Source organism: Equus asinus, chromosome 5 (genome assembly GCF_041296235.1).
Source record: "Equus asinus isolate D_3611 breed Donkey chromosome 5, EquAss-T2T_v2, whole genome shotgun sequence".
NCBI classification, from domain to species: domain Eukaryota; kingdom Metazoa; phylum Chordata; class Mammalia; order Perissodactyla; family Equidae; genus Equus; species Equus asinus.
In genome coordinates, this window is record NC_091794.1 from 113,016,100 (window position 1) to 113,039,967 (window position 23,868).

A 23,868-nucleotide genomic window follows, 5' to 3' on the forward strand; every position below is an offset into this window, starting at 1 on the left:
GGAGCTGCCTGCCCCCCGACTACTCCCCATCCAGGTCTGGTGAGGCTTTGGGGGCATTTTTGAGAAAAGGACAAAATGGGAATGCATGCTGGACACCCCCATCTGGCCATAAAGCCGAGGACGGCAGAGGAGCCCGCCCTGTGGTCCCCTCCCCTCCAGCGCCCCCGACCCTGCCCTCATCCGTCAGAGGCCAGGCTACAGCACCACCCATCTCCTGACACCCTCTTGTCCCCCGCAGGGCCACCAGGAGCAGGTCCACACCCACAGCCCAGACTGCACAGGACCCACCTCAAGGGACCCACCTCACCAGGGAACCGCTCGCCTCCTGTTCGGCTGCAGGGGGAGCGGGTCAGGGCAGAGGCCCCTGCCTTACCCTCCCACGGGCTCCAGGCCCGCTTCCCACCTCTGACCCTCCGGCACCTCCCCTGCCGGGCTGGGGTCTCCACCTCATCACTCCCTAGGACCAGCCTGAAAGAGCTCCTGGTGGCCAAAGCTGGACGGATGTGAGCAACAGAATAAATACAGTCCTCCTGGATTATACGAAATTACCATCCACGGGTCCATACTGATACGAATAAATGAATCAACGGGAGAAGAGTCAAGGCCCCGGGCACAGGAATTCTAGATACTTCATGCAGACACCCCCTCAGCAGGTGCACACCTCCTACCCCTGTGTGGGCTGTGCACTGACGTCCTTCCTGAGAGCGCAGGATGGAGGGGAGAGAGCCGCTGGTGGAATGAGGGCTCAGGTGGGCAGGGGGGTTTGGGGGGCGGCGGCTGGCCTCCTCCACGTAGCGAGACCCCCAGCGCCCAAGGCAGGATGCTCCCAGGGCACCTGGACCAGCCACCACGAGGGAACCCACGACACGTCCACCAGCTCTGAGGTGCCTACAGGCCAGGGTGGGCAGACCACCAGGCGTCACTCGGGGGCCGAGGAACGCCTCCTGGGGCAGACAAACCCAGAAAAAGTGCCTCAGTGCAAACAGCCGCGGGAGGCCAAAGACAACACTGACAAGGAGATTCTGTGTGGAACGACCCCCGCGTGACCTCGTTCCGGGTCTATCCCACTCCCAGCTCTGACTGCAGGACAAGCAGCTGCTTCATTTACCTAGTCCTCGCAGTGACGGGGAGCCACATCCGTGGGCACCACTCCGTTTATGAGGGGACAGTGCTGTGACTGAGGTCACACGGCTGGCAAGGGGCAGAGTGGGGACCTTGCATCGTGGCAGAGAGCCCCACTCTACCACGCACGAGCTGTGTGATTTGGGGAAATTACTTGACCTCTCTGTGCCTCAGGTGCCGTTGTGTCCACAGAATGAGACAACAGAGCATCCTCCATAGGGCATCGTGAGGATTAAACACCTTCACACACAGGAAGCCTTGGAGCCCTAAAAGTGCGTGATAACGTGGGTAATTACTCATATCACGGGGCCTCTCGCCACAATCAATAACCTCAAGAAACGGGGTGATTTTCTATGTTGGAAACAAGAGCAGGACATTGTTCTGAAAAACAACCTTCAGGGCCCAAAAAAGAGCTCTTGGAAATTTAAAGACAGGGCAACAAACTTAATGGGCGGTTTGGAGAAGAAAATGGAAGGCGTCTCCAGAAAACAAAAGGGGAGAGGAGGAGAGTCCAGTCCAGGGTCCCAACGAACGGTCAGTGGAGCTCTAGAAAGGTACCAGAGGGAATAATCCACCCAGAAATAATGGAATACAGGGCCCCCTGCCCCCCGAAGGTCACGGCTCCACTGAAGTTCCAGCAGAGCAGACGAGAGGCCCCACACCAAGCCACGTCGGCACGAAACCCGAAAACACAGAGAGATGAAGAGAAGACCCTAAACACGTCCAGGAGGAAAGAACGCACATGGAGATCGCAGCGGCTCCGGCTTCTTGATCAGCCTGGAAGCCGGAAGACAGCGGCGCCCTCTCTCGAAATGCTCACGGAGAAATGTGCTAACGCAGGATTTGAGCCCCAGCTAAACTGTCATCAAATGCAGAGCTGGAGGAAAAGCACTTTCAGACCAGATCTCAAAACCCTGACCGCCCACGGCCCCTTCTCAGAGCGTCTCTGGAGGATGAACCAGGTGGAGATCACGTTCAGAAGGGGGGTGGTGAAGGCAGGGGGAGAAGCGAAGTGGGGGTTCCCGGGCTGCCTGCATCGAGGGAGGGCTGCCCCCCAGCAGAAAGATGTGGGCAAATTTGAGACAGGAGTTCCAGAAAACTCAACAAAGACAAGTACTAACTACAAGAAACACGGAAAGTCATACAAGAAAGGAAATGCAATGCTAGTGGCCAGTGAATATTCACGTGGTCCACCAACATGTAAACAGCCAACGACTGAGCAATAACGGGACACAAGCTGATGGGGGCAGAGGTAGGGAAGGCTGAACTGACACAGCTCAGAGACAGAGGGGAGCAAGTAACACGCCAAAAGGAAAGTCTAGAGACAGCAGCATAAATGCGTTATCGAGAAATCTGGAAACAAATGGCAAGAAGAACCCGCTAAGAGTTGAAAGTGAGCTCCTCTGGGGCGGGGAGGGGGGACACACCTAATTCTCTTTTTAAACCACACGGGACTATTTGATACCTTAAAATGCAAATATGTAAAACCCTACATTAAATTCAAAATAAGAAAATGATGTACCATGCCAACTGTACACACAAGCATTTTGCAATAACACTGTGGTCTCCTGAGCAGGACAGGACACCAGGCCTAGACTTTCCACGCTCGACACGACCTCATTCGATTCTTTCAACAGTCACGTTTCACAGAAGAGTAAACAGAGGGACGGAGTCACGGGGCTGTCCGGGGCCAGGTGACCGGGGCAGCCCTGGGGGCGCTGACCACCTGCTGTCCATCCTGGGCCATTCCTCATGTGCACATGCGGCCACTCCATCTCGTGGCAAATCGAATCTTTTAAAACTTCCCACAGAAGAGACATTAAAAAGCAAACTTCAGAAAGACCAGACAGATTCACGCCACCAAATTACACAAAATAGAAAGTCAGGGCCTCCGCAGCCGCCGGCACCGCTGTGCAGTCTCTCGTTCACCCAGTAACTTATCACGGCCCAAGACGAAGCTGAAACAGCCCCGTCTGTCAGACCGCCGTCACAGCACCACCGACACAACGGCCGAGAAAGCACTTGTTACTCATCAGCCTGACGCTCTCGCCTCTGCGGATTTTGAACCTCGCTCGGGAAACCGCAGACCCACTGGCTCGCGGATTGGCTGCCTGGGCTGGGTCGGCCTGGAGGCCTCAGAGACAGGGAAGGGAAGAGAAGCCAGTCATAAATGAGGTGCCCTACTCTACGTATTTAGGATAATCCTAAAAATAAACCGCCATATCCAAACACACCGGCAGGGGCTTTGCGCTGCTGTCTCCTGTATGAATAATGACTTACTACCAAGAACACTCTGAATGTTGGATGAGCAGTTGGCTCAGATGGCTTATTTTGGACAAAAGTTTTCCTACCTCTCCCAAAAGGCACAAACATTTATGGAGGGCCTGTTTTGTGCCAGGACCCTGGGGTTGGGGCTGGGGACCCCCTGGGAGCATGAGACGCCCACCCAAACTTTATGGGGTGGTGGCTGTGAGAGTAGTGGCCTTAAGTGCTGTTCACCCTACAAGAGCAGAGGGAACAGCACATGCAAAGGGCCAGTGGCAGCAGGAATTAAGCAAGAAGGGGCCAGCCCCGCCCAGCCCACAGCCCCCAAACTTCGTCTTTCCCCAAGAGCAAGGACGGTAAGCACAGAAAGGAAACTCTCCGTTCCTTGGATGTAAACACTAAAGAGACATCACACCTGGAACGAAGGCTTCTCCTCGATGGACTGGGCAGCGGCCATTCAGGGGCGTCCCCCTTGCCCCAGGAGAGGCCCCCGCTCAGTGTGTCCTCACAACAGCTCTAAGCCAGTAAAGGAAGCAGGTGCTACCCATGTCCGCGCATCCTCAGAGAGCGCGGAGCCGGACCCCATGGCACCCGCCGACTGGAGCTTCAGGAAGGACGTGCCCCCGCAGGTTAGACCTCATGGGCTCTGCTCTGTTCTGGGTGATCAGAAATACCCGGCGGGGGAGACGCAGCCCTCGTCCCAACAGCGTTAGAAGGAACAAGACGGGGTCGGGGGACGGGACGGGGAGCTTCTGAAACGTGGAGTCTCTGCTGGGCTCATAGACAACCCTGATGGGTCCCCGCCACGTCAACAGCCAGCGGAAGTGGCATCCACCGGGAGCGTCTGTCTGCATGGCCTGGGGCTCTCGGCTGCTCCGTGTGACTGATTAACGCAGTCGGCCGATGGAAAACGGAGACAGAGCGGGCAGCCCTGGAGGTGACGTCTGGAAGCTTAGTTTGGAACCTGGAGTTGGGCAGACGGCACACAACTCCTTACGTAACTGTCAGCAGCTCTGAACTTTGTGAAGGCGCCTGGTCGGCGGCTGATGCAGCGAAGACAGGAATGTGGTGAATCCACATGGACTTGACCAGGACACGGACGGAGGTGAAACACAGCCACAGCCCCGCCTGGCGGCACCAACACAGAAGGAGGTTGTTTTTTGGGGGGGGGTCACTCCTCCAACCTGCTCCCGTTCATGGCTCTGCCTAAATCCAGCTGAGGCCCGGAGGCCCGGAAGCCACTGGCAGAGCGGTCAGGGGCCCACAGACTAGAGCTCCCTGGCCGCATTCTGCACTCTGAGGGTTCACATCAGAGATGCACCAGCTGCGCGTGACCACACAAGAGAAAGAGGCCGAGATGTCCCAGGCACCCCGAAGAAGCATGACACAGCTGGTTTCTGCTCACGGGCAGGCACACGCACGAGCCGACACCCCACTCCCTTCCCTTCCCACGCGCCCATCAGCACATCCGCGATTTTATAATTCAAGATCTAAGAAAAGCACGTCACCCCCGTGACCCGGGCTGGCTGCACGGAGCGGCCCGTATGCAACGGTTCCTTCTGCTCTGGGGGGAGGGACGCGCTCTGCACGGAAGGGCCTCCCCGCCACCCCAGCACTGTCCACGCGAGGGGGAACCAGCCGCCCAGCTCCCGCCAGCCTGTGGGGGGGCTGTCTGCTGTTGTTTCTGTTTTTTACAAAAACACCTTGCAAAATGGACGTCAGAAAAGCACCCATATTCCCACATCCCCGCCAACGCCATGCAGCCCCGGGAGCATTCAAGTCTACCTCCAACCATCTCAGAGCGGAAAACCGGGCGCCGCGCAGGGCCACGCTCATCACCAACATCTGAGGAGCCGGATGGAGCGGCCGGCACGTCAACCCTGGCTGTGCCACCCGGACTCCGACATGACGCTGTCGTCAATGCGAAAACGAAGCCCAGACTGGCAGAGGCTCGCAGAAACGGGGCAGCTCTGCGGGGCTCAGCGCAGGAGACAGGTGCTGGCCGCCGCCGGCCTCAGGGCCCGAGTCTCCAGACGTCCCCATTGTGGTCCCATCCATCCCCCACTTGCAGCAATGCAGAATGAAAAGCAAGCAACGCGCACACACACATTTGTGCCGGCAACGGCAGACTCACAGCTTCCCCACGCAAGGGCACCCGCTGAGGACGATTCCCCACGCACAGCCCCCGAGGACAGGGTCAGATGCAAACGGGATTATTTCCCTGAGCCCACCGCCCGCGCAGGCCTCGGTCACATACCGTCCGTTCTTGGGGCATACATTTCCTTCCTGCACCCCCTGCGTCAGCCGCATCGCTCGCCGGGCATGTTCCTCTACAGCTTGTTTTTCTAAAAATCTGTCACCCCTCGGAAATGAGAGCCTGTCACTGCCCTTCCCAGGGCACGGCTCGGAGCTGTGGCAGCCGCATCTCTGCCGGCGGCCGGCGGCAACGGCACATCTGTGCTGGGAACATCTGTGCAGCGCGGAGGCTGGGGCCAGGCCGCTACACGAGACCCGAGACACGGCCGCACAGCACTGGCCGCTGGAGCACCCGGCTTGCAGGCCACCGCCAGCCCCTCGCACAGACCCGCACGGAGCGATGCGCATTACTCACCGGGCTTTCTTCTCCTGCCTCCTCAGCACAGAATTCTTTCTGCTCTATGGAGCAGTGGGCGTGAAAGGAGGCATTTTCCTCCCCTTTAATGCGCCGATGCTGCCCTCTGCTCCCCTGGACCCCCGACAATAGGCAGGGTGGGCTCAGCCGCGAGGAGCAGATATTTAAAGGACGGCTGGCCGGCCCGACCCCCGCCTCTCACATCCCTGCCTCCTCATGTCTCCAGGCCCGGGTGGTACCCGGCTCCCCTGGGAAGCTGGAGCCGGCAGCTGAGGCACCGACTAAAACCCGGCCTGGATATCAGGGAGCTGACGTCACGTGAAGACAAACATCTCTGCATCCAGACGGTCCTGGGAGGACGCGGTCCTGGGAGGACGCGGGGCAACAGCCAAAACAAGGGTGGCTCAGCCTCGTGGCCTTTCAAATGTAGCGGCCATGGGAGCCAGGCCCACTGGGTGGAATGTAGAGATGCAGCAGCTGCCGGAGCTCAAGGGACCTCCAACCTGCGTCCATGGAGGCCGAGAATGGGCCAAACACAAAAGCTCAAGGATGCCCAAGCCCTGGTTCCGTGGCCGGGAGAGGAGGGGAGGAGAGAAGCCATGGGCCAAAAGCTGGCCAAACCAAACTTGGGGCAGCCCAGTGGCATAGCGTTTAGTTTGTATGCTCTGCTTTGGCGGCCCAGGGTTCAGAGGTTCGGATCCCTGGTGCAGACCTACACATCGCTCATGAAGCACGCTGTGGTGGCATCCCACAAACAAAATAGAGGAGGATTGGCACAGATGTTAGTTCAGGGCTAATCTTCCTTTAAAAAAAAAAAAAAAGCTGGCCAAACCCTAGGTCAGGTGGCCTGTGATGCTGTGGCTACTCTAGGGGGTAGTGGGCACCGGGAGGGGCAGAAACAGGGAAGGCTCCACACACGAGAGGCGAGAATCAGGGGCTTGGAATCGCACATGCTCCAGCTAAAGGCAGGAGGTGCCCCTGCTGATCTGATGCAGGACTTCACGCACCACCTGTGTGATGCCCGGCTGCGGCCAGAGCAGACCTAGAGCTGCCAACGGACAGTTTGACCCTCCTGCTCCCACCCTGTGCCTCCCCAAACCCAGGCACCCAGTCCTCATCAGCTGACTGAGTGTCCCACCCCATTTCCCTCCAGTTCCAAAAAGCACGGGAAGGATGGCTCAGCCCCAGCCAGGGAGCTCGGCCAACTTACCTGGAATTGCCGGGCACACTGACCCCACACGGCCAGGCTTCACGCTGGGGCACAGGAAGGTCGGGAAGCTTCTACCCCCACCCTCCAACAAACACTTCTGCTGCGATCAATACGCCAGTCAACGTGCCACGGGGGCAGAGGTCTGAGAGAGGCGAGAGCCCCCTGGCTCCACCCACCCCCCTGACTCTTATGGGCCATAAGCAGGCATCAGCCATAAATCTATGCTTATCCGTGTTCACGGCAGACTCTGGGCCGAGGTCGTGGGTTTGAATTCCGGCTCCTTCAGTAGCTTGCCGTGTGGCCTAAAGCCGCTTTGGAGCTTCCACCACCTGGCAGCTGACGGCATGTGAGAGCATTTCATAAAATGTGAAACTCGTAAATATGACACTTAGAGGGGCCGTTGGAGGAGAGGGCCCCCAAGTCTCCTTTACTGGAAATGAAGATTGGTGACTGGATGGTTTGGTGCTCGCAGCCAACAAGCTAAGGACGCTTTACGTTTCTGATTAGCCGAGCAAAATCAAAATCGTAGTATTTCAAGACATGTGAAAAACACGTCAAATGTAAATTTCGGTGTCCATAAACAACGTTTCATTGCCGTAGCTCATTGGTTTACATCCCGTCTGCGGCCGCCTGCACACCACAATGGCAGCGGAGCAAGAGACCAAATGGCCCACAGAGCCCGAAATATTTACTATCTGGGCCTTTACAGGAAAAGTTTGCAGACCCCCGAGTAAGACCATAAAATCACAAAATAACTGAACCACCACATCGACACTGGGCTTCAACGGGGAATGCAAATTGCCCCAAGTCCAATGTAAAAATTCCTGTATGATTGGCTCTTAGCACAACCGCTGTCCTTCAGCCAGTTTCTCTCTTCCAATCCATTCCAAAACACCCAGGTTTGCAGAATTCTAGAAAACCCAGGCGGAACTGGCAGATTGCTAATTTTATTGGAAGCCTATTTTAGGTAGAAAACTAGCTTTTCTGGTTTGTTGCAAATAATCTGAGACAAAGCTGAATGAACTGAATTTTTAATAAAACAACAGGCATACCTATAAATACCGGGAAATAACGAGTGTCAAGATGTTCGGAAGGATTCCGTGGTAACCGGCCCAGCGCACCCGGAGGATGCTCCTGACGGCCTCGGCTTCCCAAGCCCAGACTCCCTGCTCCACCTGTCAGTCAACCAAGATCCCGCGTGCCCCGCACTGCGTTTGAACACCTACTGGGGGCATTTTCTTCCCCACCTGATTCACCAGCTGGGCGGGCGCGGGCGAGCTGGCCTTACTGTGCACTTAGCAGGTTCCAGGAGCCCTTCCAAACCCTGTCAGCGCACACACGGCCCCCACGAGGTGACTATTACCACAGATCCCCAACTACAGAGGGGGAAACTGAGGCACGGGTAGCTGCACCCACCTGTCCCACAGCGGGCTCATCACTGAGCCAAGGTTTGGACCCAGCAGCATGACGGCACCCACTTGAACCTTCTGCCCGCCACCTCCTATGGTCTTACGAACACACATGCCCTGTTGCCACCACAGCCGCATGGAGCCAACACCTGGCTTCCCTGTGTGGGTCCCACCCACCGAGATGCGCCCCAGCTAAGGCCCCCTCCCTGCCCAGCTCTGCATCTGGGCTGTCGTCCAGTGTGTCTAGGGAGTACACAAAGCTTCAGAGTCAGAGGACAGGCAGCCCCAGGCCCAGCAGGTGGGGCGTGGGCGAGGCGGGCACGGGGGGCAATAGGGCAGGGGCTGGGCCTCCTGCTGTGGCCCACATGGGCCCCTTTCTGCCCCCACAGCCCCTGAGAGGGGTGTCCCTTCCTCTCCCACGTACTTTGGTCCCTGTGACCCATGGCTGTCCCCTCCAGCCCTGACCCAACCCCCCAACCCCCACTTTAGGGTCCCCGCTCCTCTGACTTCTGGACAAGGGGCCCAGGAGAGGCCAGCTGCCCCTCAGCCCTCCCTGCCCCCCAGGCTGGCACGCGTCTGGTCACCATGAGTCCAGGCACCTGCCTGTAACTTCTCAGGCTGTGAAAACTTTCTTTCCCCGGAGATGGGGTAGAAGCGGTCTGGGGCCCGGCTTCAGGGATGAGAGCAGACGGCCTGTTGCCCCTCCACCAGCAACGACTGGTAGGAAGGGGGCTTCAAAAGCCCCAAAGGCCCAGGGCTCCTGACAGGCAAGGAAGCCCGTCCCAGCCCACAGGGCTGCACAAGGGACGCAGCTTCAGACAAGGGCGGTGGTCAAGTCATCCTCCCGGCCAACCCCAGGCCCCATCAGACCTGCGGGTAAGGCTGGAGAGGGTCCCATTTCTTGGGTCTTGACCCCGGTGCAATCTACCCCCGACCCCAGAGGGTCCTGCCTGGGTGTGGGGCTCGGCCCGAGAACCCACCACTAGGGCCACCCTGGGTGACAAGGGTGACAAGAAGGCAGCATGCAGGGTGTGCATGGGACGTCTCTCCCAAGGTAGCAGGCTGGAGTGGGGGGCCAGTCCCACAGCCCACCAGCCCAGCGACCTCAAGGGACACCGCCGTCTTTTAAGGCAGGTCCACTGCCTCTAGGACCCCCAGGTTTGCATTTTCTCCGCAGACGCTAAGGACCGAGAGGGTTCGGACATCAGGATGGACCAGGCTCTGCCCCCAGCTCAATCCTGGTGCCGATACTACAGCCCTCCTCCAGCACCCCTTTCCCAGGCGGTCACCCCAAGTCTCCACCACAGGCCACAGGGAGGCCGACGGGGCCTGACCCAGGGCGAGAGTCAGCTGGTGGGGGCACTCTGTCTCATTGAGTTCCCCTGCCCAGGCCAGTGGCCATCCCCCAAGGGTCCCTGAAGAGCATGTGGGCTGGAACAGCAGAAACACCTCATCCAATTCCACGTGACCAGTCCTGCCATCCAGCAAGACTCCTCCTCCTCCTCCAGGAAGCCCTCTAGGGGCCAACACAGAGGGGCCGGGTGTCATAGTCCTGCTCTCATGGCCAGGGGTTGGGGGTCGCTCACCACCCACCAGCAGGGGCCACCCCGAGTGACAGAAATGTCTTCCGCCCTGTAAGTGCCACCAACTGTCCTTGAAGACAGTAGATAACAGGTTGCTCTGTGGGAAATCTGGTCCTCAGCATTTTCACAAACACTATTTTATTTATAATCCTATTATTCCCTTTCTATAGGTAAAAGGCAGTCACCAAATGGGTCAGTCATTTGCTTAAGGATGATGAAGATGCTGTTCTGGGGGCAGAGCCGTGACCGCTGCCTGGACACCTGCCTGACTTCCACCCACTCACACGCAGGTGGCCACCCCACCCCTCCCAGGCAGCCCTGCAGGGGGCTCGCTCCAGCTGTCAGTCACCTCCCAGCCCATGGCCCCCAAGGCTGAGCGCTGAGGCCGAAGTCAGGTCTCTGGGAAGGGCCCCGGCGGAGGAGGGGGCCTGCAGGAATGGCTCTTCCCAGCGTGGCCAATGGAGGTCTGGTCACATGGGCGGGCGTGTGGCTGGACGTAAAGGACAAGTGGCCATCAGAGGGGACTCACAGGGCAGTGGACGTCAGGAATTGGGCAGCAGGACACCAGCGTCCTTGGGAGAAGGTGCCTGACCTAGGGGGTCCACCGGCGGGGCGAAGGGCTCAGCTACGGTTAGCTCACTGCAGGAGGGTGACAGAAGCGCCACCCAGACCTGCAACCTGTCCCATGAGGGGCTGGCCAAGGGGGTGCCCCTGACACCAGCACCTGCCACAGCACAAACTACAGCCCACAGGCCGCCTCACCCCCTGCCCCCAAACCTCTCATGGGGCCTGGGATGAATCTACACCCTGTCCGATCCAGGACACCTCCCCTCAGAGCTCCTCAGGGGATCTCGCCCCAGACAGGGCTCTGAGGCTGCCAGGCTCCCAATAATCCTGCACGGCCTCCACCACAAAGTGTCACACGAGGGCCTGTAGAGACCCTGCCCAGAGAGCATCTCCCGGGGACAGACCCCATCCCAGGACCACCCCCACCTCTCCCACAAAGAGAGCAGGCAGTCGGACCCGAACATAGCCAGGTGCAGTGGGTTCAATGGTGGCCCCAGAGACATCCTCGCCCTAAACCCCAGAACCTGCAGATGCGACCTTATTTGGAAAAGGGGCTTTAGAGATGTTACGGATCTGGAGATCGTCTTGGATTACCTGAGTGGCCCTAAATCCAAAGACGGGAATCCTTACAAGAAGAGGAGAGGCACGCAGATGCAGAGGGAAGTTGCCACATGACGATGGAGGCAGAGACTGGGACAAAGTGTCTACAAGCCAGGGATAGCCGTGCACCACGGAAGCCGAAGGAGGGCCATTGCGCACCCTCCATCAGAGCCTTCCAGGGCACCGACCCTCCGTCTCCATCTTGGACTTCGGGCCTCCGGATGGAGGGGTCAGTGTTGTTCTGAGCTCGTGGCACTTCATGGCGGGAGCCCCAGGAAACTGACACACCCATCAACACACACACCGAGGCGTCTGGAGGGGCTGCAGACTCCCGCCTACTTCCAAGTCCTCCCTGCTCGTCCCTAGGCCTCCGCCTCATCTGGTTCAGGGGGCTGCGAGGACAAGGTGGCCCCAATAGAGCCCCAGAACAGGCCGTCCTGTGGGGCACGCTCAATGCCCCTAGCCCAGAAGGGGCTCAGCCACCCGCTGGCCCTGTGCCTTCCACAGCCTCCTGTCTGGGGTCCGGGACGGTGACAGGGAAGGAGAGGAGAGGGGTGCTGAAAGGGATCCTCCCACAGCGCCCAGGTGGGCCCATTACTCTCACTAGAGTGACCATGTGGGGGCTGGCAGGGGACTGGCCTCGTCCCCTCACCAGGTGGCACCTGAATTAAAGGGACTGAGACGCTGTTTGTCACATAATTATCTGCTTTCCAGGAGCTGTGGCACAGACCTGTGTGCCGTGCATTATTGACATCCCTGCCACCCCGAAGTGAGGCTTTTGCTGCATCTTACAGGTAAAGTGGCCCACCTGTAAGTCCCCGGCCTGAGGGACACAGCACAGAGACCCGGGTTTGCTGCATCTTGGGCCCAAAAGCTTTGGCCACTCAAGCACTCAAGACCAAGACAGGAGACATGTCCAGCCAGACACTCAGGCCAACACCATCCTGGACACAGATGTACATTCCAGATGGATCAAACAACAAAATTCAAGAAATGAAATACTCCTACCATTTAGGGTAGCCAGAAAGGAAAATATTAACTGATTTGAATGGACAAAAATCAAATATTAACATTTCCATGTGACCAGAGGCAAGACAAGGCCCGTGACAGAGGAAGAGCCTGGGGGAAAATAGCTGCATCGCGCGCTGGTGCTGAACGAAGAACCGGTCCAGCGTGAGAATGGGCGCAGCCATGAATGGACAATGCACAGAGGCAGAAACACAAGTGGCAGTAAGACCGAGGCGCTCACCGCCGGCGGGGACCCATGAGGTCAGCGCCCCGTCACAAAGCCCCTCTGTGCTGCCGCCTGCCTTCCTCCCGGCCCCGGGCTGCCCGGCACACCCTGCCCGGAGCCAGCAGGTGGACCTTCCCCAGACACCCGCCTGCCGCGTTCTTCCTCCGCTTCGACAAACCTCCCACAGCCACCGCGGATTCAGTACACCGCGGAGCCCACCCTGCCCAGGGATGTGGCCAGCCAGCCTGCCTTTCCCCGTGGCACCCTGGCCCACCGAACCACCAGGGTTCTCGATTCCTTATCATGCCAGACACTCAGCCTCACACCCTCCTCCCTGCCCAGCCCCGGAATGCCCTGGAAATTTGCTTCCACTTGGTGGGAGGAACCCTCCCCCTCTTGACTCCCATCAGGCCCTTGTTGCTGACAGCGGGGAGCATGGTCCCCTGTTGAACCTCAGTGACACAGTCACCTCCATCACTTGCACCTGACAGGCAACATGGGGCCAACTGAGGTCTGCTCACACGGGACCCAGACTGAACTGAAGTCAGACCCCTTTAAGAGAGGAAGCTCACAGGGCCCTGCTGACAGTTTATTCTGATGACACGTCAATATACACAGGCTGGAGTAACCCTTCATGTTGTAGCCAAAACAGAGCTACCAATTCAGTATTTTAAGGACCTATAACCTGTACATGAATGTTCACAGCAGCACTAGTCACAAAGGCCAAAAGCAGAACCAGCCCAAATGTCCACCAGTGGACAAATGGATAAACACACTGTGGTAAATCCATACAACGGAATATTATTCAGCCATAGAAAGGAATGGAGAAACCACCAGACAGAAGGTCAGTAAGGAAACAGAGAACTTGAACAACACAATAAACCAACCAGATCTGACACACGCACAGAACACGCCACCCAACAGTAACACACGCATTCTTCTCAAGTGCACATGGGACATTCTCCAGGGTAGAGCATATGTTAGACCACAAATTAAGTCTCAATATATTTCAAAAGACAGATATGATGCAAAATATCTTCTCTGACACAGTAGGATGAAGTTAGAAATCAATAACAGAAGAAAAACTGGAAAATTCACAAATGTGTAGAAATTGAACAACACTCTCTTAACCAACCAATGGATCAAAGAATAAATCACAACAGAAATAACAAAATACTTAGAGACAAAGGAAAACAAAAGCACAACATACCAAAATTTATGGGATGCAGAAAAAGCTGTGCTCATGGGGAAACTTATAGCTATAAATGCGGACATTAGAAAACAAGACAGATCTCAAGTCAACAACCAGAGTTTACAGCTTAAGGAACTAGAAAAAGAACAAACCAAACCCAAAGGCAGCAGAAGGAAGGAAATACTAAAGCTTAAAGCAGAGATAAACAAAATAGGAAAAAAAAATAGAGAAAATCAATGAAAACAAAAATTAGTTCTTTGAGAAGATCAGTAAAGTTGACAAACTTTTAGCTGGATGGACTAAGAAAAAAAAGAAAGACTCAAATTACCAAAATCAGATATGAAAGTGGGGGCATCTCTATCAATTCTACAGAAATAAAAAGGGCTACAAGAGCATAATATGAACAATTGTACACCAGCAAACTAAATAACCTAGACGAAATGGACAAATTCCTAGAAACACAAAACCTACCAAGACCAAATGCAAAGAAACAGACAATCCCACCAGACCTATAGCCAGGAAGGAGATGGAATCAGGAATGAAAAATCTCCAACAAACAAAATCTCTGGACCTGATGGTTTCACTGGTGAATTCCACCAAACATTTAAAGAAGAAATAAAACCAATCATTCTCAAACTTTTCCAAAAAATTGAAGACGATGGAACTCTCCCTAACTCATTATAGGAGGGCAACATTACCCTGATACCAAAGCCAGACAGAGACACCTCAAGAAAAGAAAACTACAGACCAATATTCCCCAAGAATATGGATGCAAAATACTAGCAAACCAAATTCAGCAGCACTTTAAAAGCATTATACACAAGTGGAATTTATTCCACGAATGAAAGGACGGCTCAACATATGAACAATCAATCAATGTAATACATCACATTAACAGAACAAAGGAAAAACTACATGATGATTTCAATTGATGGAGAAAAGGCATTTGATAAACCTGAACATGCTTTCATGATAAAAACCTCAACAAACTAGGAACAGAAGTTACCTCGTGTGTCTTTCCCCCACACTACCCAGCAATTAACTCAATTCTGACACTGTCTGCCTGGAGATAGCGTCGTACACCACAGGTTAAGGGCTCAGTCCTCCAAGATGCCCCCTCCCCATCTTCAGATGCCAATCGCCAGTCCAGGTGTCACCTGTGCCACTGACCCACTGGCTACAGGTCAGAGGTTCCCACCACACTCCCCTCAGGGTGTGGATTAATTTGCTAGAGCTGCTCACAGACCTCGGAGAGACATTCCACTGACTAGATTAACTCAGGAAGAGCCAGATGGAAGAGACCCACAGGGCAAGGCATGGGGACAGGTCATGGAGCGTCCAGCTCCTCCCTAGTGCGCCACTCTCCCGGAATCTCCATGTGTTCACCACTCCAGAAGCTCCCCTAACCCTGACCTCTTGGGTTGTTATGGAGGCTCCATTACGTGGGCACGATTGGTTAAATCACTGGCCACTGGAGACTGATGCTGCCTCCAGGCCCCTGCCCCTCCCCTGAGGTCAGAGGGACGGGACTGAAAGTTTCAACACTCCAATCACTTGGCCTTTCTGGTGACCACCTGCATCCTGAGGCTATCTAGGAGCTCCACCGGAAGCGACCTTATTAGCTAAAACTTAAATGTGCTCAAAAGGGACTCCTAGTGAATGACAAAAGACACTTCCATCACTCAGGAAATTCCAAGCATTTGAGGAGCTCTGTGCCAGGAAACAGGAACAAAGACCACACATATTTATTACACCATACAAGGAAACTACCTCAACACAATAAAAGCCATATATGAAAACCCACAGCACACATCACCTCTCTGGTGAAAGAATGAAAGCTTTTCCTCCAAGATCAGGAACAAGACAAGGATGCCCACTGTCACCACTTCTATTCAACACAGAACTGGAAGTTCTAGCCAGAGCAATTAGGCAAGAAAAAGAAATAAAAGACATATAAATGGGAGAGGAAAAGTAAAATTATCTCTGTTCACAGATGATACAGACAACTGTAACAATTCCACAAAAAAGTCGTTAGAACTAATACACAAATTCAGCAAAATAGCAGAATAAAAAGTCAACACACAAAAGCCAGCTGCATTTCTATACACTAGCAATGAACAAGCCAAAAAGGAAATTAAGAACAGTTCCACTTCTAATAGCATCAAGAATAAAATCCTTAAGAATAAACCTAACAAGGAGGTGAAAGACTTGTACACTGAAAACCATAAAACAGTGTTGAAAGAACTTAAAGAAGAAAAATAAGTGGAAAGACATCCCATGTCCATGGATTAGAAGACTTAACATCGTTAAGCTGTCAATATTACCCAAAGCTCTCTACAGTCAATGCAATCCCTAACAAGATCCCAACGACGCCTTCTTCGGAAACAGAAAAACACACCCCAAAATTCACATGGGATCTCAAAGGACCTCAAAGAACCAAAACAATCTTGAAAAAGAAGAACGAAGCTAGAGGACTCGTACTTCCTGATTTCAAAGCCTACTACAACGCTGCATTGATGAAATCGGTGTGGTATTGGCGTGACGACAGACACACAAACGAATGGAATAGAACAGAGAGCCCAGAAATAAACCCTCACATATGTGGCTAAATGGTTTTTGACAAGGGTGCCAAGACCACTCGATGGGGAAAGGCCAGTCTTTTCAACAAATGGTGCTGGGAAAACTGGACAGTCATGTGCAACAGAATGAAGTTGGACCCTTATCTTACACCACATACAAAAACAAACTCAAAATCCATCGAGGACCTAAATCTAAGACCTAAAGCAATAAAACCCTTAGGAGAAAACATAGAACAAAAGCTTCTTGATGCTCGACTTGGCAATGATTTCATGGATGGGACCAAAGGGACCGGCGACGAAAGAAAAACATAGATAAATTGGACTTTATGAAAATTGAAAAATTTTATGCATCAAAAGATACTATCAACAAAGTAAGAAAAAAAACTCACAGAATGGGAGAAAATATTTGCAAATCAAAAATCTGATAAGGATATATAGAGAAGTCCTAAAACTGTACGACAGAAAAACAAACAACCAGATTCAAAATGTGCAAAGCACTTGAACAGACATTTCTCCAAAGAAGATATAAGAATGGCCAATAAGTATGTGAAAAGACGCTCAATATCACTAACCATTAGGGAAACGCAAATCAAAACTACAATGAGATATCACCTCACACCCATTACGATGGCTTTCACCAAAAAAACAGAAAACAACAGGTGTTGGCAAGGATGTGGAGAAACTGGAACCCTGGGGCACGGTTGGTGGGAATATAAAATGGTGCAGGCGTTGTGGTAGACATTATAGAGATTACCCAAAAAATTAAAAATAGAATTACCATATGTCCCAGCAATTCCACTTCTGGCTATATACCCAAAAGAAGTGAAAGCAGGGTCTCAGACAGATACTTGTACATCCATGCTCATAGCAGCATTAGTCACAATCCAGTCATGCACCTCACAACGATGTTTTGGTCAACAACAGACCACATATGCAACGGTGGTCCCATCAGATTAGTATCACACAGCCTAGGTGAGTAGTAGGTTATACCATCTAGGTTTGTGTAAGTGCATTCTATCATGTTCACACATCAATGACATCACCTAACGACACATTTCTCAGAATGCATCCTCGTTAAGCGAAGCATGACTGTAGCTACAACAGGGAAGTAACCCAAAGGTCCATCAACAGATACACGGATAAACAAACGCGGTCCGTCCATATAACGGAATATTATTCAGCCTTAAAAAAGGAAATCCTGGGGTCAGCCCCGTGGCCGAGTGGTTAAGTTCACACACACTGCTTTGGCGGCCCAGGGTTTGCTGGTTCAGATCCTGGGCACGAGCCTATGCACCGCTCATCAAGCCATGCTGAGGCAGCATCCCACATAGAGGAATTAGAATGACCTGCAACTAGGATATACAACTATGTACTGGGGCTTTGGGGAGAAGGAAAAAAAAAAAGAGGAAGATTTGCAAGAGATGTCAGCTCAGGGCCAATCTTCCTCACCAAGAAAAAGAAGAAAAAGGAAATCCTGTCATGTGCTACAACATGGATGAACTTTCAAAACATCACCCTAAGTGAAAGAAGCTGGTTACAAAAGACCACATAGCATATGAGTCCATTTACCATATATGAAATGTCCAAAACAGGTAAATCCACAGAGACAGGGCGAAGAGAGGTGGTGGCCAGGTTTTCTTTCTAAACACACTTTAGAAGTAGGTAGAGGTGGTGGTTGCACAATAATGTGAATGCACAAAATGCCACTAAATTGCTCACTCTAAAGTGGTTAAAACAGTAAATTCTATGGTATGTGTACATTACACAATTTTTTAAAACGCCTGTAAAACTGATTAACCTCCTATCGACGACTGAACAGAACGCGTAGGAAGGTGTTTTGCTAAATGCGAGCACAGGCCCGGCTGGTGCCACATGGCCCTTCCAGCTGCACGTGCGCAGGGGCCACCACGCAGCCACATTCCCGCTGCCGTCCACGTCTGGCTGTGGTGTGCCAGCCCATCCAGCCCTCTGTGGTCCTGCCTCGTCTCGAGGCGCCGTGCACACCCTCTGGTCTGAGCCTTCCTCCTTGCTCTCCGCGGTGGGCAGGGCTGCCTGAGGCCAGGAGATGGTGAGCACAAACGTCCACACAGGCGCCAGAATCACACGGCACACCCTGTCCACCGCGGCCATCGGGTGACCAGAACAGAGTTGTCCTAACTGTCCGAGATTGGTGTTAAAATCGAACCAAGAGTAAACTACTGGAGAGACGCCAATGCTTGAAGAGCCCCCGGGCCTGGGAGGCAGCATCCTGCCCACACTCCTGACCAGCGAGGTGACCGCCGTCCCCCCAAAGCGGACGTCAGCGCATGGGGCAGGCATCCGTGAGCAGGGGAGGGACACGGCCCTGTCACCACCCTTGGCCCCCCTGGGACCCAGCTGCCTCAGGCGCTGGTGGAATGCTCTCCAACAACGCTGAGTGGTCCCCGCAGCCTCGAAGCCAGCCCTGGTGAGCCTCTCAAGCACCCGCTCGCGTGCCCGAGATGGTACTTCACAAAGCTCACACATTCTCCGAATTCCCCCACGGTGACGCGCCACCACCCGCATGTCACCCCCACTTCAACCTGTGGCAGAGACCCCCGCCCCCACTCCTGTGAGTGGAGGCTGAGCAAGGACCCACCACCACTCCCTACACGAGGCCGGGCCGGAGCGCAAGCCAGGGTCAGCGTCCACCCAGGGAAAAGCAAGGAGGCGCAGAGGTAGTGGACAAAGAACCCGAGACCGCGGGGCGGCTCTGCCAGGGCCCCGCTGAGCTGAGGGCGGAGCTGAGACGCAGGAACGCTGGCCTCTGTGCCCTGCCACAGCACTGGCGGCTGGCAACATCTCTGGGCAGACAAACAGACAGCCTGTGACCATCGTCAAAAGCCACCCAGGTGACAAACAAACCCCACTCGAAGAGCCGCTTCCCTAGGGCGCAGGGGAGGGGGCAGTGCCCACCTTCCTAGTGGGAATGTCCATCTTCTCTTATGTTTTTGTGCCCAAAAAGACAAGTAAACTGTCCAACATGCAACGTTGCCCTTTCAGGGTGCATGCCCTCTCCACAGGACGTGGGCACCCCAGCAGGAGGGTCACCGGCAGGGGCAGCCCTTTGGGGGACAAGGACCCTCAAGTCCCTGTGCCACCAGCCTCTGAGGCCCCCTGACGGGCTCCTTTCCGGCTGCCTGGGGCTCCTACAGCCAGGTTTCTGCATCACAGGGTCTGAAGCAGGGCCGAGCAGGGTCTGGGTGGTCGGTGTGGAATTTCCACGTACTCTGGAAATGCTCTGCCCTGAAGGACGCACAGGGCAAAGCTGCTCCAACGTGCTCGGGGTCCAGCAGCCTCCAGAATGGGGTCAGAAGCTCTCCTCTGGACCCATGTGCCTGGGCCTTCATCTCCTAACAACAGGCCCACTGTGAAAATGAAGACGACCCTCCTCACCTCTGGGGCCAGTGTGGACTGGGGAGGGCAGTGACAGGTCTGAGCGTGGCCACGAGCCGCAGGAGATGCACGAGAGCAGCATCCAGCCATGCCAGCCTGGGCCCTCCCCTCCTGGGGAGACCAGGGCATTTCCTGGACTTTTCCTTACGGCACAAACTGGCTACGCTGAGTCCTCCCTGCTGGCAGTTAGCCAGCACACTCACACACAGTCCTCGGGCGAAGGCAAGGACTCCAGGAAACCCCCACGAGGTCACAGCGGCTGCTCACTCTGCCTTTAGACTTCACGACGATAAAGGTTTCTAACCCACGCACCGCGAGGAGCACGCATCTTCACCTCCTGGCACAATGGACCAAGAGTTCACCCCTCACCCACGATACGAGTCACAGGAAAATTGAAGGACTCACTGTCTTCTCCGGGACAAGGCATGCCTGGCTGCTCGGGGATGCTCGGGAAAACTGGACAGAAAGAAAGAAAGAGCGTCAGTGCCCGTGCAGCCTGCCATTTAACGCAGAAGCTCTCACAAGAAGTCCTGCTCCGAGCGAGGCGGGCCGATGTACTTTTGCACGAAGCCCACACCGCTGACCAGAAGCCGCCCTGGGGAGATGCTCGTTAAGGTGAAACTTTGGAGACCAAACTCCCCTTATGAGACTCAAAATGCACTGAGAAGGCAACGGGGGGGTCAAGATAACACAGCTGCCCCAGGAGACCCCTGATCTTTATCGATAGGTTAACACGGAGGTGGGACAGAACCGCCATCTCTTTGAAAATTGACTTTTGAAAGCACATTAGATTCCATTTCTTTATCCTCAAGATGGAGTTCAAAACTAAATATTTAAAAATATACCCTGGGCTTCCACAATAAATTATTATAATAGGAGCTTAAAAAGTATTCAAACTAAGCTAAAACAACCTTTTTCTTAATCTAGAAAATAAAGTGAATTTTTAAAGCACCACAGCCCTCGACGTTGAGGGGTAACATGAACATGCTGACCACCACAACAAATAAAGTGGGCTGGGCTAGGTTCTAAATTTAAAACCTCATTCACATAAAGAGCTACAAAAATTGGATATTGTAACCAACTAGCCCAGTGTTAGGGGGCAAGACAATCCGAGAGACGCTGTGGGTAGTTTCGAGCGTCGTCCCAGGCTCTTGGCTCAGCTGCCCACACGCCTGGCAAAGAGTCTAAGCTGCACGAGCAATGGATGCAGATATGGCCGGCCGGCCACAGCTGCTGCAACCACGCTCTCTGGGGCCCCAAGAGACCCTGCAGAACCAGGGAGTGCTACAGAGCACAGCCTGAAAACCCCTAATTTAAAGATTCGACTGAAATGAAAACAATTAGGATTTCCCAAGACTCCCCTTTTAACCCAGCTCGGAGCTTAACAAGCTGAGGAGACGCGGAGCCTGGGGAAGCCACAGGGAGGGTGTGGTCCGTCTCACCCGCCCACTGTGGCCCTGACCCGCTGAGCTCCAGAAGAGGTGGAGGCAGGTGAGCGGGCTTCTGATGGGCCAGAGAGGGCAACCCCCAGGAAAGGAGGGTGAAGCAGGTCAACAACCAGAACCCAGGCTGCTGTGCCCAGTGAGCAGACCCTTATGACACTTTACCAGGAAGAGCAATTTTCATCTGGGTTGATAGGATGTAAGAGAGAAAAAACCAACCCAAATTGCATCACATTCAACATCCTTAAATTCTCTGGCATCCTAAGATCTTAAACCGTGGTCCTCCGTGTGGCTTTCAGTCCCTCAGGTGGTCTGGCAAAGATGCCCACAGCCAAGGAGCCCCTCCACCCACTGGGCACCCCCTCCCTAGACCGCAGGGGGCAGACGTGGAGGGCCCCACCTCCCCCCACCCCCGCCTGCCGGCCACCACTGACCGTGAATGACGAGCCCCTCGTCCCTGCGCTGACAGGCCAGGCGGAAGGCCTCCTCCAGCTCCATCTGGGAGGACACGGTGCAGGGGTCACCTGGGCAAGGTGGAGCGAGAGACATGGCTGAGGCCACTGCAGGCCTGAGCTAAAGGGTACTCAGCGCGTCAGACCCGAGTTCAAGAGGGCAGAGTATCTGCTCGTGACCAGCCACCCAAAGCAGCGTTGGGAGGTCCCAGAATGGCTAGCCCAACCAGCGGTCACCCCACTCAGGACCCACATCAGAACCAGCCAATCCCCAGAAAGGACAAGTTCGTCCACAGCCGGAGAAGACCACCCGAGAGCTAAGCAGCACTAACTTTCCTGGCTGGGGCAAGATCAAGGACATTCTTCTTAGGGAGAGAAGGACGGAAAGGCTCCTTGCCCTCCATTACTGGACAGGAACAGAGAAACTCGTGGAACCAGAGCCCCATGTGCGCATTCCAGCAGGAAGGGGCAGCTGTGAGTCTCCCTCGCACCCCTGCGTCCTGGTCCTCGGCTGACAGTCAGAGACACGTGCGACAAGGGGGTCTCTCCTGGACTGTCTCCCAACCCCTTAGCTTTCTCGAATATGTTTCTGACAATGAGAGAGAAGGAGGGAGGGAGAGAGAGAGGAGGGAAGAGAGAGGGAGGGAGAAAAGGAAGAAGAAAGAGGGAGGAAGAGAGATGGGGGAGAGAGGGAGGGAGGAAAAGAGAGGGACGGAGGGAGGAAGGGAGAGAGGGAAGATGGGGGGAGAGGGAGGGAGGGAGGAAAAGAGAGGGAGGGAGGGAGGGAGGGAGGGAGGGAAGGAGTGACGGAGGGAGGGAGGGAGAGAGGGAAGAAGAGAGAGAGAGAGAAAGACAGAGAGAGAGAGAGAGGGAGGGAGGGAGTGGGGAGGGAGGGAGGGAGGGAGGGAGGGAGGTGGGAGAGATGGACACTATGGGCCCAGCGCAGGCACCCTCCCCACTTCCTCTGGGAAAATGCAGAGCTGGCTCTTCCCAGTCACCCAGCAAAGCCCAGCACGTGAGCCAGGAAGGCCAGGGCAGGAGGTAAGTACCCACCCAAGGTGCGACCAGGAGAGCCCCACAGCCTCTCGCTGCCAGGACCAGTGTGCCATATGGTGGGCCGTCCATCTCCCGAGGGGCATCTCACCTCCCGGCTCCCATGGCCTGCTTCCCTTCACAATCTCTCAGCCAACCTCTTTCCAGGAAAGGATTTCCCACGTCCCCACTGGGGAAGTTGGCTGTTAACGAGTTTAATTCATGGTTTTACATCTCCCCGAGGAAGGGGCCGAGCAAACTTCACAGGCACAGAAGATTTAGGGATTTACGATCTGATCCACACAAGCGCAGGCTACCTTCACTGTCCACCCACTTGAGGGTGAGGGGGTGGCCCTGGTGCAGACTGCACATCTCTCGCACTTCCTCACAGAGCTCCTCGAAGGTCATCGCGGGGTCCAAGCTGGTGATCAGGATGTCTCTGCACAAAGAGGATGTGGACACGTTTCACCAAGGAGCACATTTAAATCAAATTAAAAACTGATCACTGATTAGCCAAGTTACTGATTAATTAAAAGAAATGAAATTTTCCCCAAAGAAAATATTACAGCCCACTCCCCAATGGAACCATTGGCCACAGTTTCTTACAAATACCACCACGAATGCCCTTGCACAGAAAGGAAAGACCCAGGTGCCTGGAGGCACCTGAACGAGGGGGAAAGAACGAGGTGAGGGCAAGCAACTGCTCAGGCACCAGGTTCAGATTCTGCCCAGAAGGTCACCCAGGAGGGGTGGGGGCGGGGGGGACACAAGTCTGTCCAGTCTAGCCCGGCGGCTTCACTAACCCGTTCCCCCAGCCTCGATAGGGCCAACTACGGGAGCAGGTGGAAGTGGGGCTGAGGGAGGAGCAGAATGAATAACTTGTGAACCCAAGGCTCCTCTTCCAGACCCGGGGGACCATCCCACTGCCTTCAGTGTAGCTGTGACACAATTCCACGCACACCTTTTTGAAAGCACTTCACAGAATGTTACTGTCTTTTATCTTTTCATCCAAAACTGGAATGTTGAATCTGGATGGTCACCCTTTGAGGGCTGGGCCTTCAGGAGTGAGGCAAGTTAGCACAGGGGAAGCCCATGAGACCCGACAAGGAGAGTGAGGGGCGGGGCACTATTCCCCTCCTGTGCACGGCTCCCCCTA

General features: G+C 54.6%; 1 protein-coding gene across 4 annotated transcripts in view; it reads right to left on the minus strand.

The window, feature by feature from the left end:
* PRKCZ (protein kinase C zeta) overlaps positions 1–23,868 on the minus strand; it is a 111,187-nt gene that overhangs the window by 83,653 nt on the left and 3,666 nt on the right. Inside the window, exons 2-4 of one of the 4 annotated variants that reach the window (XM_014863111.3) lie at positions 23,030–23,151; positions 21,663–21,752; positions 20,192–20,242 (exon numbers count right to left, since the gene is read on the minus strand). In XM_014863111.3, the coding sequence (XP_014718597.1) occupies positions 20,192–20,242; positions 21,663–21,752; positions 23,030–23,151 (263 nt within the window). The other 3 variants (XM_070511304.1, XM_014863112.3, XM_014863113.3) reach the window with 3 other exon arrangements.